Raw genomic sequence first — 17,350 nt, 5'->3', positions numbered from 1 at the left:
ATCGGGCACGCTGTGTCTTGGAAAAAAAATCCAACATTCCCCAAAACCAGCGACGTTCTTAACTACACAATGTGTATACGACTTTTACCAATCCCATTCCCTGTTATGTAAATACATTTTGCAGCAGTTTTTTTTACATGAGAGCCCCGTGCAGGAAAATGGGCATCAGCCGCCGGCATGTGTGAACAAACCCTAAAGTGGAGCAGCTTTCCTTTACTTGGGACAAAGTATCAGTTTTACTGCCCTAGTCCTGTCTCTGTGTACCCTGCCCAAGGCACTGGCTCCCCCCTCATAAGTGCCCCACCAGTTGCCCTAGCTTCACCCCTGCCCTAAAACACCTGCAAAGATCCAGATGCAATACAATGTACAGTATGTGCTATGGAGGTGGTGGACTTTAGATCCAAAAGATGTATCCACTATTCTGCTCAGTTCTGATTGCAGCTCTGGATGGGACTAGACCTTATTAAAACACCCAGATCAGTACAAGGTAAGTAAAGCAATGCCAAGTAAACTACAATTGTGTATGTTAAAAATTTAAAAAGTGTTGACAATGTTTTCGAGGGCTTCTCCATGTTGTCTTGACTCCAGGGTCGGTCACCTTCAGTAAGGATTAGATTCGAGAGACTCACCTGTTACTTCCAGCGTGACGCCTTTCTTGCCTAACCATTTATTAACGTTAACAACCTCAAATCTGAATGTAAATGTCCCAGAGTCAGATTTCTGGAGGTTTTTTATTAATATGGTGCAGTTTTTGGGCACTGTCATTCCCACAAATTCCACTCTGTTGAGAAAGGCATCATCGGCTGGGTCGGTAGGATGGTACACCAGCTTCCTGTCGCCCCCATAGTCCTTGTACCACATCTTGTTAATGCCTTCCGCAGCCTCGACATCACTGGGGTAATTAAAAGAGCATGGGATTAGGGCACAGGACCCTGGGACGCTCTTCACTGTATTGGGGTAAACGACTTCCCAGTTGCAATAAACTCCTAGAAAAAGAAATATCCATGTCAGGCGCAGGCTACAAAATTATAGGTAGATACTAAGAAAAAGTTATGACTTGTTCCATTAAGGCACTGTGACTCCAGCTTAGCTCCATTGTCTATTGGAAGTAGTCTGAAATCCACCACCTACAGCATCTCATCAGAGGCTTAGTCTGCTGTTCTGTCCCTCCACCATGCTTTATACTACAGCTATGTTTGTCCAAATTATTTTTTATAAAAGTAAATGACGGCCTGACGGGACAACCTCTTTAAGTATGACATTACTTGTTAATCAGTGATGAATTATGGGAAAAATTTAGCTGGCTGTACCTGAGACACTTAGAAGGATCAATAGAGTTGACTTCAGCACCAACATTTTCTCGCTTCTATGCCTGCAACAAGACTAGAAATATTATTATTTTGGTTTTACTTTGTTTGCTATTAACATGAACTTCTAGATCAGTAACATTTTCTTCCACCAAAACAAAGTTATGCTGAATGAAGCACTCCTGGCAAAATTAATACGCTATGTAATGATTAGTACAGAGCCAGAGGTGGCGCTACATGACACAGAGAGTCTCTTGTTAGTCTTCTTAGAATTTCTGTGTTATGCAGCGCCGTGTAGGCTCTGAACTAAACATAACACAGTTTTGCCTGAAGTGTTCCTTTAATTGCAGATTAATTTCCCCCTTAAATAGCGATTCCAGTGTAATTCAGCTCAACCATAAAAATTATCTCAGGATCAGTACAGGATAAGTAATGTAATGTATGTACACAGTGACTCCACCAGAAGAATAGTGAGTGCAGCTCTGGAGTATAATACAGGATGTAACTCAGGATTAGTACAGGATAAGTAATGTAATGTATGTACACAGTGACACCACCAGCAGAATAGTGAGTGCAGCTCTGGAGTATAATACAGGATGTAACTCAGGATCAGTACAGGATAAGTAATGTAATATATATACACAGTGACTCCACCTGCAGAATAGTGAGTGCAGCTCTGGCGTATAATATAGGATGTAACTCAGGATCAGTGCAGGATAAGTAATGTATGTACACAGTGACTCCACCAGCAGAATATTGAGTGCAGCTCTGGAGTATAATACAGGATGTAACTCAGGATCAGTACAGGATAAGTAATGTAATGTATGTACACATTGACTCCACCAGCAGAATAGTGAGTGCAGCTCTGGAGTATAATATAGGCTGTAACTCAGGATCAGTACAGGATAAGTAATGTAATGTATGTACACAGTGACTCCACCTGCAGAATAGTGAGTGCAGCTCTGGGGTATAATATAGGATGTAACTCAGGATCAGTGCAGGATAAGTAATGTATGTACACAGTGACTCCACCAGCAGAATAGTGAGTGCAGCTCTGGAGTAAAATACAGGATGTAACTCAGGATCAGTACAGGATAAGTAATGTAATGTATGTACACATTGACTCCACCTGCAGAATAGTGAGTGCAGTTGTGGAGTATAATATAGGATGTAACTAAGGATCAATACAGGATAAGTAATGTAATGTATGTAGACAGTAACTCCACCAGCAGAATAGTGAGTACAGCTCTGGGCTATAATAGAGGATGTAATGCACGATCAGTACACAATAAGTAATTTAATGTATGTACACAGTGACTCCACCAGCAGAATAGTGATTGCAGCTCTGGAGTATAATACACAATGTAACTTAGGATCAGTACAGGATAAGTAATGTAATGTAGTGTATACAGTGAATCCACCAGCAGAAAAGTGAGTGCAGCTCTGGAGTATAATACATAATATAACTCAGGATCAGTACAGGATAAGTAATGTAATGTATGTACATAGTGAATCCACCAGCAGAATAGTGATTGCAGCTCTGGAGTATAATACAGGATGTAACTCAGGATCAGTACAGGATAAGTAATGTAATGTATGTACACAGTGACTCCACCAGCAGAATAGTGAGTGCAGCTGTGGAGTATAATACAGGATATAACACAGGATCAGTACAGGATAAGTAATGTATGTACACAGTGACTCCATCAGCAGAATAGTGAGTGCAGCTCTGAAGTATAATACAGAAAATAACTCCGGATCAGTACACAATAAGTAATGTAATGTTTGTACACAGTAACTCCACCAGCAGAATAGTGAGTGCAGCTCTGGAGTATAATACAGAAAATAACTCAGGATTAGTACAGGATAATTAATGTAATGTTTGTACACAGTGACTCCACCAGCAGAATAGTGAGTGCAGCTCTTGAGTATAATACAGCTGTAACTCAGGTACAGTAACTAATTTAGAGGCCTAGATGATATACAGTCTGGTGCAGATTTGTGGCGACAAAGATGGCATAAAGCAGGAGATGGTTTGCAAACTTAACTTTACCATGCTGGAGTTCTCAGCACAACTAAGCACACCAGGAAAACATGAAAAAGTACACATTGTATCAATACGAGAGGCACCAGTCTTTACGAAGGTAACATGATGTCTGGCTAACAGCTTGACTTGCTGCCGCGGACAGGGACACGGGCTCCCCTTCCTGATACAAGGGTTTGTCTTGCAATTTGTGGCCTAGTAGACCTCAACCGGCTTACTGCTTGCTTGTACTCATGGGAAGGCTCCTTCCCGTACACACCACTGCTCACAAGACTCTCGCACACCACGGGGAAGGCCCTGCCCGTCACCTGCCTGTCAACTGCCCGTCACCTGCATCTCACTCCAGGACCACCGACTCAGGCCCTATAATAGTGCAGTCATTCTCCAGCAGTTCACCACACACCTCACACATCTCTGCTGCAGCTTTCTGTCTCTATAGTGCAGGCCAGATTCACTCCCAATCTTACGCCTAAACACTAAACTCGGGCTGCCGTTTTAAAAAACAGGCACCGTCCCCAGGATCAGGACACGGCGTAGCCACGCTGCATTGTCTTGAGGCTGTTATAGCATGAACTTAGCAAAGATGTCGTCTGGGCCGTACATCCCAGCACCTACAATTTACATTGCCAGCAAACAAACTATCATTTGCCTTACAAAAAAAAACAATAAGAATGTCACACAACAATACAACATAAATGCAACCTAAACACAACCACTCCACCAATGGGACGCAACTTAGGGGGTAAAACAGCACAAAACTGCCCACCTGAGCATCGCTACTTGCAGCACTTAAAGGCACAGAGCATAAAGTTAACCTTATATATAATAATACACATATACAATTCCAACAGCAAAGTCCCTTTTAAGGGTCGGAATTCTCCCCCCGCACCCTTACAAGTGCAAGATAAATAATGCAATATGTTTAAGTGATTCAACTTTAATTTAAAAAAAAATCTCTATATCTGTATGTTTGTGTTACTTTAGGAGTATTACTAGTACCATGCGTTATCGTGCGGATGAAATACAATGTGTGAAATATCTTACGGAAGTCTGAACACCATCTCCTGCGTTTAGGAAAACGGTGAATCTTCTGACAGTAGTAAACAAATGAAATCTTGAGTGAGCCCGGCATGGTCAGGATCGGATCACATATTTACTATTATTATCCGGAATTTTAGGCTGCGCTTACATTTGGGTTGGAGGCTCCACCATAGCAAATGACATCAGATTAGATGGGAAGAATATGGCTGAATGTAGCGCTATCCTTCCTCTCAAAACGATGCCAAATATGAAGGAAACCAACCAGTACAATTATAAGTCTATGGGGTCCGTTGGGTGCTGGTGGTATACGTCGTACTCCGAATCTGGTTTCTGTTATTAACTGATGAGCGTCATAACAGCTGATTGTCGGGGTGAAGCTACGGACAGCCACACATCCAGTGGGCGCTGTAGGTAAAATGTAGCATCACATGCCGGCCATTCAAATGAACGGCCGTCCATGTAATGCAAAAATGGCACATAGAGGGGGGCTCCAAGCGGGGTACCCCACTCTGTGACGTCCATATGCCCTAATAGGGTATATGGACAGGGTTTGACCCTAAGGGTATAAGATCTGCATTGCATTTTTAAGTCCAAATACGTACTATGGAAAATGACTAGAGTGTAATGGATATCCATAAAGAACTTACCTGTCAGGAACATCCAAGTTTCCCTCATCTGGCCCTTTATCTTGTGGCTGATGTTAGAGGCTTATATATGATGTTTAAAGATAAGGCTTCCGCTTTTTAGGATTTCTCATCAGCAATTTTCAGTTTCTTTTCTCTTATTCCTGAATGAAGAAGATTGTGAATCGAGAGTGTCAATAATATCATTGTAGGAGCTAATATTCTATACTTTAGGCCCCGTGCACACCGCCGTAGGTTTCATCTGTAATTCTGGACCGTAATTACAGACCCATTCATTTTTATTGCCCACTGGCACCAAGCATTATATTTGCGGTCAAAGTGTCTGGGCTGTAGAAAGCCTCAGCAAAAGATAGGACACTTCATATGGGAGCACGGGCCAAAAATGCGTAATCATGCACCGTGATTACGGGCACAGCCATGTAGATGAGGCCACAGTGATAATGACGCAGGAACTCGTCTCCGTTTGTTTTCATTGCTCAAATTGCATTGATTAAATCCATCCATTAATATGACCTGATTCCAGATTATCAAGTATTCTGGATTATTGGAAAATCATAGAAAAGTATAAAGAACTTGCTCGTAATTGTTGGCGATCTTGTTGAAGAACGTCCAAAATAAGATGTTGAAGGGTTATTCCCATCCATGGTTTGTGCCATAACTGTCTGATAGATGTGGGTTCCCAGCACCGAGACACGCAGCTTTGTCGAGAACGGGCTGCAGGCGTGCTCAGCTCTTTCTGTAACCCCAAAAGAACATAATGGAGAGAGACGAGCGGCCACCTCTCTATTCATTCCCATACTGGACGCAGGGTTCACCTCAAAACGCGGGATAGGGGTCACCTCCACATGGTTGGTGGTCCCAAAGCTGGGACCCACATTTATTAGGCATATCCTGTGGATTTGCTATAAATATGTATAAAAGGGAATAACCCTTTAACACAAATATCTTTTATAAGGGGAAGTACCTGGATTCTCTCTGTTTCCTGCTTCTGGTCTTGTGGTCTTGTGAACTTCCACTTTGTATTACAGTTTTGTGCTGGAAACAGGTGCCAGATTATCAGACTTCTGAATTGTGAAACACCAGACTGAAGGAATTTTACCGTGCGGTTGAATTATATATTATTGTTATTGTTTGTCTCAATTGAACGAGCTATGGGTCTCACTAAAGTGTCTCACTAGGACACTATAATTGTGATATGCAATTTGTTTTATGTTACGGGAATGGATTAAACTTTTTTCCAGTCAAAAACCTAAAATGAATGCTTGCATTGTATTTGATATTATGTGTACTGTGCCTTTAAGATGTGTTGGGCATGAATTGCTGTGGCTGGGGCAGGTCCCTATGTTTTCGATTGAGCATCTCTGGAAACTTCTGGAAAGAAGGCGGAGCTAAATGAGTATGTACTTGCCTCACCCTGAGCCAGTGTAGTTGAGTCCAGTTGGAGACAAGCCTGTGAGGAGATCGTACCAGGGTCAGGGCCTCACAGCTCAGGACTAGGCCTTAGTCCTTATGCACACGAGAGGGTTTCCAAGGCTGTGTGATGGCCTTTCAATTAACGGCCGTCACATGGCTGCAGTAAGAACAATAGCCTCCTAATGGGGCTATTCACGCGACCGATTTTTTGACGGCCGGGACGTGCCCTATTTTCGGCCGTTCTCCCGGCTGCCCGGCTCCCATAGAAGTCTAAGGGGCCACGTAATACACGGCCATCACTTGAATGTGCTCCACGTGACGGCCGTGTCTTCCGTTGCTCGCTCTCTCTCCTTCTCCTCACAGTGCGAAGTGCATGTGAGGAGGAAGAGGAGGGTATTTTTTTGCTCCCTGTAGGAGCGGAATCCCAAATCCCCGGCCACAGCTTCGGCAACGCTGTGGCCTAGGATTGGGGATTTTGCTCCAGGAGAATTCCCTGCCTTCACTGTCCACAGTGATGTCAGGGACTTCTGAAGCGGAATCCCCACCGCTGTGGCCGGTGTCTCCGCTCCAGGAGAAGTCCCTCACTTCACTCTCCATATATGGACAGTGAAGTGAGGGACTTCTCCTGGAGCCGTCATCTACAGGAAAGAAGGGGGGGTGCCATCTATGGGGGTGACTATGTACAATGAGTCTGTGTAGCACTACCTACAGGGGGGCTGTGTGGCATTACCTACAGGGGGCTGTGTGGCATTACCTACAGGACGGCTGTGTGGCATTACCTACAGGACGGCTGTGTGGCATTACCTACAGGACGGCTGTGTGGCATTACCTACAGGATGGCTGTGTGGCATTACCTACAGGACGGCTGTGTGGCATTACCTACAGGGGGGCTGTATGGCATTACCTACAGGGGGGCTGAGTGGCATTGCTTACAGGGGGGGTCTGTGTGGTACTATTTACAAGGGGGGTCTGTGTGGCATTACCTACAGGGGGGCTATGTAGCACTACCTGCAGAAGGGCTGTGGCAGTATCTACAGAGGGCAGTGTGTGGCATTATCTACAGAGGGAAGTGTGTGGCAAAAAATAAAAAAATGAAATTCATCCAATTTTAAAACGGACAGGGAAAAAAACGGATGCAAAATGGATCAAAATCGTCCGTTAAAAACTGCAACACGGCCCGGGAAGGGAATCGGAACGGATGCAAAACGGCTGGGAAAAACGGCCCAAAACGTCAGTTTTTATCGGCCGACACTCGGACCCTGTCGTGTGAATAAGGCCTTAAGTCGTTTTGGTCCGTTTTTCTCAGTAGTTTTGCATCCGTTTTGCATCCGTTCAGTTTCAGTTCCGGGCCATGTTTCCGTTTTTAATGGCCGATTTTGACCCGTTTTGCATCCGTCTTTTTCCATGTCCGTTTGAAAACGGATGATTTTCATTTGACATTTTTTTGCCACACACTTACCTCTGTAGATAATGCCACACAATGCTCCCTGTAGATATTATCACACACACTGCTCCCTGTAGATATTACTACACACTGCTCCCTGTAGATATTACCACACACACTGCTCCCTGTAGATATTACCACACACGCTGCTCCCTGTAGATATTACCACACACACTGCTCCCTGTAGATATTACCGCACACTGCCCCCTGTAGATATTACCACACACACTGCTCCCTGTAGATATTACCACACACATTGCTCTCTGAAGATATTACCGCACACTGCCCCCTGTAGATATTACCGCACACTGCCCCCTGTAGATATTACCATACACTGCTCCCTGTAGATATTACCACGCACACACTGCTCCCTGTAGATATTACCACACATACTGCTACCTGTAGAAAAAAGCAAAGGATTGGAGCAGCACTGTGAACAAATGTCTGACTAGGCTGGTGTAGAGCTTCAAAGATAAAGGAGTGACCTCTCCTTATGTGTTGGATATCCAAAAAAAGAACGTGAAGCAGCACTCAAATAAAGGGAATTTATTCATCCAACATGGAACCACAACGTTTCACCTCTTCTATGAAGGCATTTTCAAGTAGTGCTTACACTGCTCCCTATAGATATTACCACACACTGCTCCCTGTAGTTATTGCCACACACTGCTCCCTGTAGATATTACCACACACTGGTCCCTGTAGATATTACCACACACTGCTCCCTGTAGATATTACCACACACTGCTCCCTGTAGATATTATCACACACACTGCCCCCTGTAGATATTACCACACACTGCTCCCTGTACATATTACCACACACGCTGCTCCCTGTAGATATTACCACACACTGCTCCCTGTAGATAATACCACACACACTGCTCCCTGTAGATAATACCACACACACTGCTCCCTGTATACCTTATCACACACACTGCTCCCTGTAGATATTACCACACACACACTGCTCCCTGTAGATATTACCACACACTGCTCCCTGTAGATATTACCACACACTGCTCCCTGTAGATATTACCACACACTGCTCCCTGTAGATATTACCACACACTGCTCCCTGTAGATATTATCACACACACTGCCCCCTGTAGATATTACCACACACTGCTCCCTGTACATATTACCACACACGCTGCTCCCTGTAGATATTACCACACACTGCTCACTGTAGATAATACCACACACACTGCTCCCTGTAGATAATACCACACACACTGCTCCCTGTATACCTTATCACACACACTGCTCCCTGTAGATATTACCACACACACACACTGCTCCCTGTAGATATTACCACACACTGCTCCCTGTAGATATTACCACACACTGCTCCCTGTAGATATTACCACACACTGCTCCCTGTAGATATTACCACACACTGCTCCCTGTAGATATTATCACACACACTGCTCCCTGTAGATATTACCACACACTAGTCCCTGTAGATAATGCCACACACTGCTCCCTGTAGATATTATCACACACACTGCTCCCTGTAGATATTACCACACACACTGCTCCCTGTAGATATTACCACACACTGCTCCCTGTAGATATTACCACACACTGCTCCCTGTAGATATTACTACACACACTGCTCCCTGTAGATACTACCACACACACTACTCCCTGTAGATCTTACCACACACACTGCTCCATGTAGATCTTACCACACACACTGCTCCCTGTAGATCTTACCACACACACTGCTCCCTGTAGATATTACCACACACTGCTCCCTGTAGATATTACTGTCAGGTCCGTATATCAGGGAAGCTCCTTTCTCCCTGTCATTTCACACCGAATAACCACCTATGTAAATTGAAAGCTGAAGGCATGCCTGGAAAGAAGTAAACCAGTCAGAAATGTTTGGTACACAACTTTCCCTCAAAGAGAAAAGAGGAGAACTGAACTTTATTCAGAACAAAGAAACACACAGAGAAGACACATGCCCCTCCCTATAGATGTGGGACTTGCTTAAATCCCATTGGCTCCTCAGCTGTAAGTTTTCCTTTACATTCTTCTGCACACTCCTCTTTGCATTCCAGGGGGCGGTGTCTTCCAGAGGCGTGTTATGCAGGCTCTTTGTGCTCCATGAATCCAATCTCTTTGTGTAATATACTGAATATATATATATATATATATATATATATATATATATGTAAGGATAATATTTTTCAAACAATATACATGGTAATGATCCCTGACATTACCACACACACTGCCCCCTGTAGATCTTACCACACACACTGCTCCCTGTAGATATTACCACACACACTGCTCCCTGTAGATATTACCACACACACTGCTCCCTGTAGATATTACCACACACACTGCTCCCTGTAGATATTACCACACACTGCTCCCTGTAGATATTACTGTCAGGTCCGTATATCAGGGAAGCTCCTTTCTCCCTGTCATTTCACACCGAATAACCACCTATGTAAATTGAAAGCTGAAGGCATGCCTGGAAAGAAGTAAACCAGTCAGAAATGTTTGGTACACAACTTTCCCTCAAAGAGAAAAGAGGAGAACTGAACTTTATTCAGAACAAAGAAACACACAGAGAAGACACATGCCCCTCCCTATAGATGTGGGACTTGCTTAAATCCCATTGGCTCCTCAGCTGTAAGTTTTCCTTTACATTCTTCTGCACACTCCTCTTTGCATTCCAGGGGGCGGTGTCTTCCAGAGGCGTGTTATGCAGGCTCTTTGTGCTCCATGAATCCAATCTCTTTGTGTAATATACTGAATATATATATATATATATATATATATATATATATATATATATATATATATATGTAAGGATAATATTTTTCAAACAATATACATGGTAATGATCCCTGACATTACCACACACACTGCCCCCTGTAGATCTTACCACACACACTGGTCCCTGTAGATATTACCACACACACTGCTCCCTGTAGATATTACCACACAAACTGCTCCCTGTAGATATTACCACACACACTGCTCCCTGTAGATCTTACCACACACACTGCTCCCTGTAGATATTACCACACACACTGCTCCCTGTAGATATTACCATACACTGCTCCCTGTAGATCTTACCATACACACTGCTCCCTGTAGATATTACCATACACACTGCTCCCTGTAGATATTACCACACACACTGCCCCCTGTAGATATTACCACACACTGCTCCCTGTACATATTACCACACATTGCTCCCTATAGATATTACCACACACTGCTCCCTGTAGATATTACCACACACTGCTCCCTGTAGATATTACCACACATACTGCTCCCTGTAGAAAAAAAGCAAAGGATTGGAGCAGCACTGTGAACAAATGCCTGACTAGGCTGGTGTAGAGCTTCAAAGATAAAGGAGTGACCTCTCCTTATGTGTTGGATATCCAAAAAAAGAACGTGAAGCAGCACTCAAATAAAGTGAATTTATTCATCCAACATAGAACCACAACGTTTCACCTCCTCTATGACGGCATTTTCAAGTAGTGCTTACACTGCTCCCTGTAGATATTATCACACACACTGCTCCCTGTAGATATTACCACACACTGCTCCCTGTAGATATTACCACACACTGGTCCCTGTAGATAATGCCACACACTGCTCCCTGTAGATATTATCACACACACTGCCCCCTGTAGATATTACCACACACACTGCTCCCTGTAGATATTACCACACACACTGCTCCCTGTAGATATTACCACACACTGCTCCCTGTAGATATTACCGCACAGACTACTCCCTGTAGATATTACCACACAGACTGCTTCCTGTAGATACTACCACACACTGATCCCTGTAGATAATAACACACACACTGCTCTCTGTAGATCTTACCACACACACTGCTCCCTGTAGATCTTACCACACACAATGCTCCCTGTAGATCTTACCACACACACTACTCCCTGTAGATCTTACCACACACACTGCTCCCTGTAGATCTTACCACACACATTGCTCCCTGTAGATCTTACCACACACACTACTCCCTGTAGATCTTACCACACACACTGCTCCCTGTAGATCTTACCACACACACTGCTCCCTGTAGATCTTACCACACACACACACTGCTCCCTGTAGATCTTACCACACACACTGCTCCCTGTAGATCTTACCACACACACTGCTCCCTGTAGATATTACCACACACACTGCTCCCTGTAGATATTACCATACACTGCTCCATGTAGATATTACCACACACACTGCCCCCTGTAGATACTACCACACACTGATCCCTGTAGATAATAACACACACACTGCTCCCTGTAGATCTTACCACACACACTGCTCCCTGTAGATCTTACCACACACAATGGTCCCTGTAGATCTTACCACACACACTACTCCCTGTAGATCTTACCACACACACTGCTCCCTGTAGATCTTACCACACACACTGCTCCCTGTAGATCTTACCACACACACACTGCTCCCTGTAGATCTTACCACACACACTGCTCCCTGTAGATCTTACCACACACACTGCTCCCTGTAGATATTACCACACACACTGCTCCCTGTAGATATTACCATACACTGCTCCCTGTAGATATTACCACACACTGCTCCCTATAGATATTACCACACACACTGCCCCCTGTATATATTACCACGCACACTGCTCCCTGTAGATATTACCACACACACTGTCCCCTGTAGATATTACCACACGCACTGCTCCCTGTAGATATTGCCACACACAATGCTCCCTGTAGACAATGCCACACACTGCTCCCTGTAGATATTACCACACACTGCTCCCTGAAGATTTTACCACACATTGGTCCCTGTAGATAATGCCACACACTGCTCCCTGTAGATATTACCACACACACTGCTCCCTGTAGATATTAGCAAACACTGCTCACTGTAGATATTACCAAACACACTGCTCCCTGTAGATAATATCACACACTGACTGTAAAGGATCTGCCAGGCACAGCTTCGGGGTTAACGCCCATAGATAATCAGTCTGCACCTGCTTCTATGTCTGTGAGACTGACTCCATCTTCCACCACTCAGGATGGCAGGCTTAGGAGTGGGAGAGCCTATCACAGCCTGGCCAGACGGAGCTAGCTCCCGCCCTCTGTCTATTTATACCTGCCTTTCCTGTTCCTCCTTTGCTTGTGATTCTTCTCGTTTGGTTTCCTGGCCCTGCTGCAGCTTCTTGTACTATTGTCCTTGCTTCATATTGACCCCGGCTTGCTGACTACTCTCCTGCTCTGCGTTTGGTACCTTGTACTCTCCTGGTTTGACTCGGCTTGTTCACTTCTCTTGTTGCTCACGGTGTTTCCGTGGGCAACTGCCCCTTTCTCCCCCTAGCTCTACGTACCCTTGTATGTTTGTCTGTCGTGCACTTATTGAGCGTAGGGACCGTCGCCCAGTTGTACCCCGTCGCCTAGGGCGGGTCGTTGCAAGTGGCAGGGACTGAGTGGCGGGTAGATTAGGGCTCACTTGTCTGTCTCCCCACCCCCGTCATTACGTAATCACAAGCCCATACCTAGTCTACCCTGGTCACTGACACCACTATGGACCCCCTTGAGACCCTGGCTCAGCAAATGCAGGGTCTCTCCCTACAGGTCCAGGCCCTGGCTCAGAGGGTCAACCAGCCTGATGCTACCATGCTAGTCCCCCTCACCTCACCTCTTTAACCCCACCTCAAGTTTCCCGACCGGTTCTCAGGGGACCGGAAGACTTTTCTCTCCTTTCGGGAGAGTTGTAGGCTCTATTTTCGTTTAAAGCCCCACTCCTCAGGTTCTGAGAGCCAGCGGGTGGGTATAATTATGTCCCGGCTCCAGGAAGGGCCCCAAGAATGGGCCTTCTCCTTGGCTCCTGACGCCCCTGAACTTTCCTCCGTTGATCTTTTCTTTTCTGCTCTTGGACTCATCTATGACGAGACTGACAAGACTGCTTTTGCCGAGAGTCAGCTGGTGACCTTACGTCAGGGTAAGAGACCTGTTGAGGAATATTGCTCTGACTTTAGGAAGTGGTGCGTAGCTTCTCGGTGGAATGACCCTGCCTTAAGGTGCCAGTTTAGGTTGGGTCTGTCGAACGCCCTGAAAGACTTGCTAGTTAGCTATCCCTCTTCTGACTCCCTAGACCAGGTTATGGCTTTAGCGGTACGACTTGACTGACGTCTCAGGGAACGACGACTTGAACGTCTTAATGTTTTCTCCTCTGACTCCCCCATGATGCCTCCCGAGGTTCCGTTGCTTCGTTCTTCCACGGAAGACTCGGAGGTACCTATGCAACTCGGGGCCTCCGTGTCCCCCCAACAATGTAGAGAATTCCGCAGGAAGAATGGTCTCTGCTTCTACTGTGGGGATGACAAGCATCAAGTGAACAACTGTCCTAAGCGTAAGAATGAAGCCGGAGAACTTCCGCGCCTAAGTGATCATCGGGGAGGTCACTTGGGCACACAGGTATTTCCCTTAAATATGAAACGTAATAAAATCTTGCTTCCCTTTCAGGTCTCTTTTGGTGGTAGGTCTGCTACCGGCAGTGCCTTTGTGAATTCAGGGTCGTCTGCTAATATCATGTCTGTGGAATTTGCTATGTCTCTAGCTATGCCTTTGATTGATTTGCCTAAACCTTTTCCGGTAGTGGGTATCGACTCCACTCCTCTTGCTAATGGTTATTTTACACAGCATACCCCTGTTTTTGAACTCCTTGTTGGCTCCATGCATTTGGAGCAGTGCTCTGTACTGTTAATGCAGGGATTATCGTCCGATTTGGTTTTAGGCCTTCCCTGGTTGCAGTTGTATAATCCCACGTTTGACTGGAATTCTGGGGACCTTACCAAGTGGGGTAATGAATGCTTGACGTCATGTTTTTCTGTTAATTCTATTTCTCCCCCTGAGGAGGTGAACACGCCGATGTTTTCTCTAAGGAGGCCTCCGAAGTGTTACTGCCTCATAGAGAATATGATTGCGCAATCAATTTGGTACCAGGAGCTAAGCTCCCTAAGGGTAGGATATTTAATCTCTCTTGTCCCGAACGTGAAGCCATGAGAGGGTATATCCAGGAATGCCTGGCCAAGGGTTACATTCGCCCCTCTACTTCTCCGGTAGGTGCTGGCTTTTTCTTCGTAGGGAAGAAGGATGGTGGTCTTAGGCCATGCATTGACTACCGAAGCTTGAATAAGGTCACTGTAAGGAACCAGAATCCCCTTCCTCTCATTCCTGATCTCTTTAATCAGGTTCAGGGGGCCCAATGGCTCTCTAAGTTTGATCTACGGGGGGCGTATAACCTTATCCGCATCAAAGAGGGGGATGAGTGGAAGACTGCGTTTAACACGCCCGAAGGTCATTTCGAATACCTCGTCATGCCCTTTGGGTTGTGTAATGCTCCCGTGGTCTTCCAGAATTTCATAAATGAGATTTTAAGAGACTACCTGGGGGTATTTCTTGTAGTGTACCTTGATGACATACTTGTGTTTTCCAAGGACTGGTCCTCCCACATTGAGCATGTCAGGAAGATGCTCCAGGTCCTTCGAGAAAACAAACTGTTTGCGAAGACCGAAAAATGTGTGTTTGGGGTGCAGGAGATACAATTTTTGGGCCAAATCCTCACTCCTCATGAATTCCGCATGGACCCTGCCAAGGTCCAGGCTGTGGCGGAATGGGTCCAACCTGCCTCCCTGAAGGCGTTACAGTGCTTCCTGGGGTTCGCTAATTATTACAGGAGGTTTATTTCTAACTTCTTGGTCATCGCTAAGCCTCTTACGGATCCGACTCGCAAAGGTGCTGATCTCCTCCACTGGCCTCCTGAGGCTGTCCAGGCATTTGAGGTCCTTAAGAAGTGCTTTATCTCGGCCCCGGTGCTGGTTCAGCCCAACCAAATGGAGCCATTTATCGTGGAGGTTGACGCGTCCGAGGTGGGAGTGGGGGCTGTCTTGTCCCAGGGTACCAGGTCCCTCACCCATCTCCGTCCCTGTGCTTACTTCTCCAGGAAGTTTTCACCCACTGAGAGTAATTATGATATTGGCAACCGCGAACTCTTAGCCATTAAATGGGCATTTGAAGAGTGGCGCCACTTCCTGGAGGGGGCTAGGCACCAGGTAACGGTCCTTACCGACCACAAGAATCTGGTTTCCTAGAATCTGCCCGGAGGCTAAACCCGAGATAAGCTCGATGGGCGTTATTTTTTACCAGATTCAACTTTGTGGTTACCTATAGGGCTGGGTCTAAAAATGTTAAGGCTGATGCAATGTCCCGTAGCTTCATGGCCAGCCCTCCTTCGGAGGAAGATCCTGCTTGTATTTTGCCTCCGGGTATAATCATTTCCGCTATTGATTCTGATTTAGTCTCTGAAATTGCGGCTGATCAAGGTTCAGCTCCCGGGAGCCTTCCTGAGAACAAGCTGTTTGTTCCCCTGCAATTCCGGCTAAGGGTACTTAGGGAAAATCATGACTCTGCACTATCTGGCCATCCAGGCATCCTAGGTACCAAGTACCTCATTGCCAGAAACTATTGGTGGCCTGGGTTGCCTAAAGACGTTAAGGCCTATGTTGCAGCTTGTGAAGTTTGTGCTAGGTCCAAGACTCCCAGGTCCCGACCAGTGGGCTTACTATGTTCTTTGCCCATTCCCCAGAGACCTTGGACCCATATCTCCATGGATTTTATCACCAATTTGCCTCCATCTCAAGGCAAGTCGGTGGTGTGGGTTGTAGTAGACCGCTTCAGTAAGATGTGCCATTTTGTGCCCCTCAAGAAACTACCCAATGCTAAGACGTTAGCTACCTTGTTTGTCAAACACATCCTGCGTCTCCATGGGGTCCCTGTCAATATTGTTTCTGATAGAGGGGTACAATTTGTTTCATTGTTTTGGAGAGCCTTCTGTAAAAAGTTGGAGATTGATCTGTCCTTCTCCTCTGCCTTGCATCCTGAAACTAATGGGCAAACTGAGAGGACTAATCAGTCTCTAGATCAATATTTAAGGTGTTTTATCTCTGACTGTCAATATGATTGGGTCTCATTCATTCCCCTCGCCGAATTTTCCCTTAATAACCGGGTCAGTAACTCGTCAGGCGTCTCCCCCTTTTTCTGTAATTTTGGGTTTAATCCACGGGTTCTCTTCCATTTCACCTGGTAGCTCCAACAATCCCGAGGTAGAGGTCGTTCATCGAGAACTGTGCACAGTCCCAGAGCATACAAAAAACTCAGGCAGATAGAAAACGTTCTGCTAACCCCTTGTTTATGGTCGGGGATCTGGTGTGGCTATCGTCTAAAAATTTGCGCCTTAAGGTCCCGTCCAAGAAGTTTGCTCCCCGGTTTATAGGGCCGTACAAGGTCATTTAAGTCCTCAATCCTGTCTCCTTCCGATTGGAGTTGCCCCCATCTTTACAAGTACACGACGTGTTCCATGCCTCCCTCCTTAAACGCTGCTTCCCGTCCTTGGCTCCCTCGAGGAAACCTCCGGTC

The 17,350-nt window shown here is 45.6% G+C and overlaps 1 protein-coding gene across 1 annotated transcript in view; it reads right to left on the bottom strand.

The window, feature by feature from the left end:
- The window catches only part of SIGLEC1 (sialic acid binding Ig like lectin 1), a 123,542-nt gene that overhangs the window by 92,574 nt on the left and 13,618 nt on the right, over window positions 1–17,350 (bottom strand). The window contains exons 3-5 of the mRNA XM_075855560.1: window positions 5,040–5,179; window positions 1,311–1,372; window positions 630–986 (exon numbers count right to left, since the gene is read on the bottom strand). Coding sequence (XP_075711675.1) covers window positions 630–986; window positions 1,311–1,356 — 403 coding nt within the window. The 5' untranslated portion in view covers window positions 1,357–1,372; window positions 5,040–5,179. The remainder of the gene's footprint in view (window positions 1–629; window positions 987–1,310; window positions 1,373–5,039; window positions 5,180–17,350) is intronic.

This window comes from Rhinoderma darwinii, chromosome 1 (assembly GCF_050947455.1).
Source record: "Rhinoderma darwinii isolate aRhiDar2 chromosome 1, aRhiDar2.hap1, whole genome shotgun sequence".
NCBI lineage: Eukaryota > Metazoa > Chordata > Amphibia > Anura > Rhinodermatidae > Rhinoderma > Rhinoderma darwinii.
The sequence above is the reverse complement of the archived record's forward strand: the minus strand, read 5'-3'. Positions and strand labels throughout refer to the sequence as shown.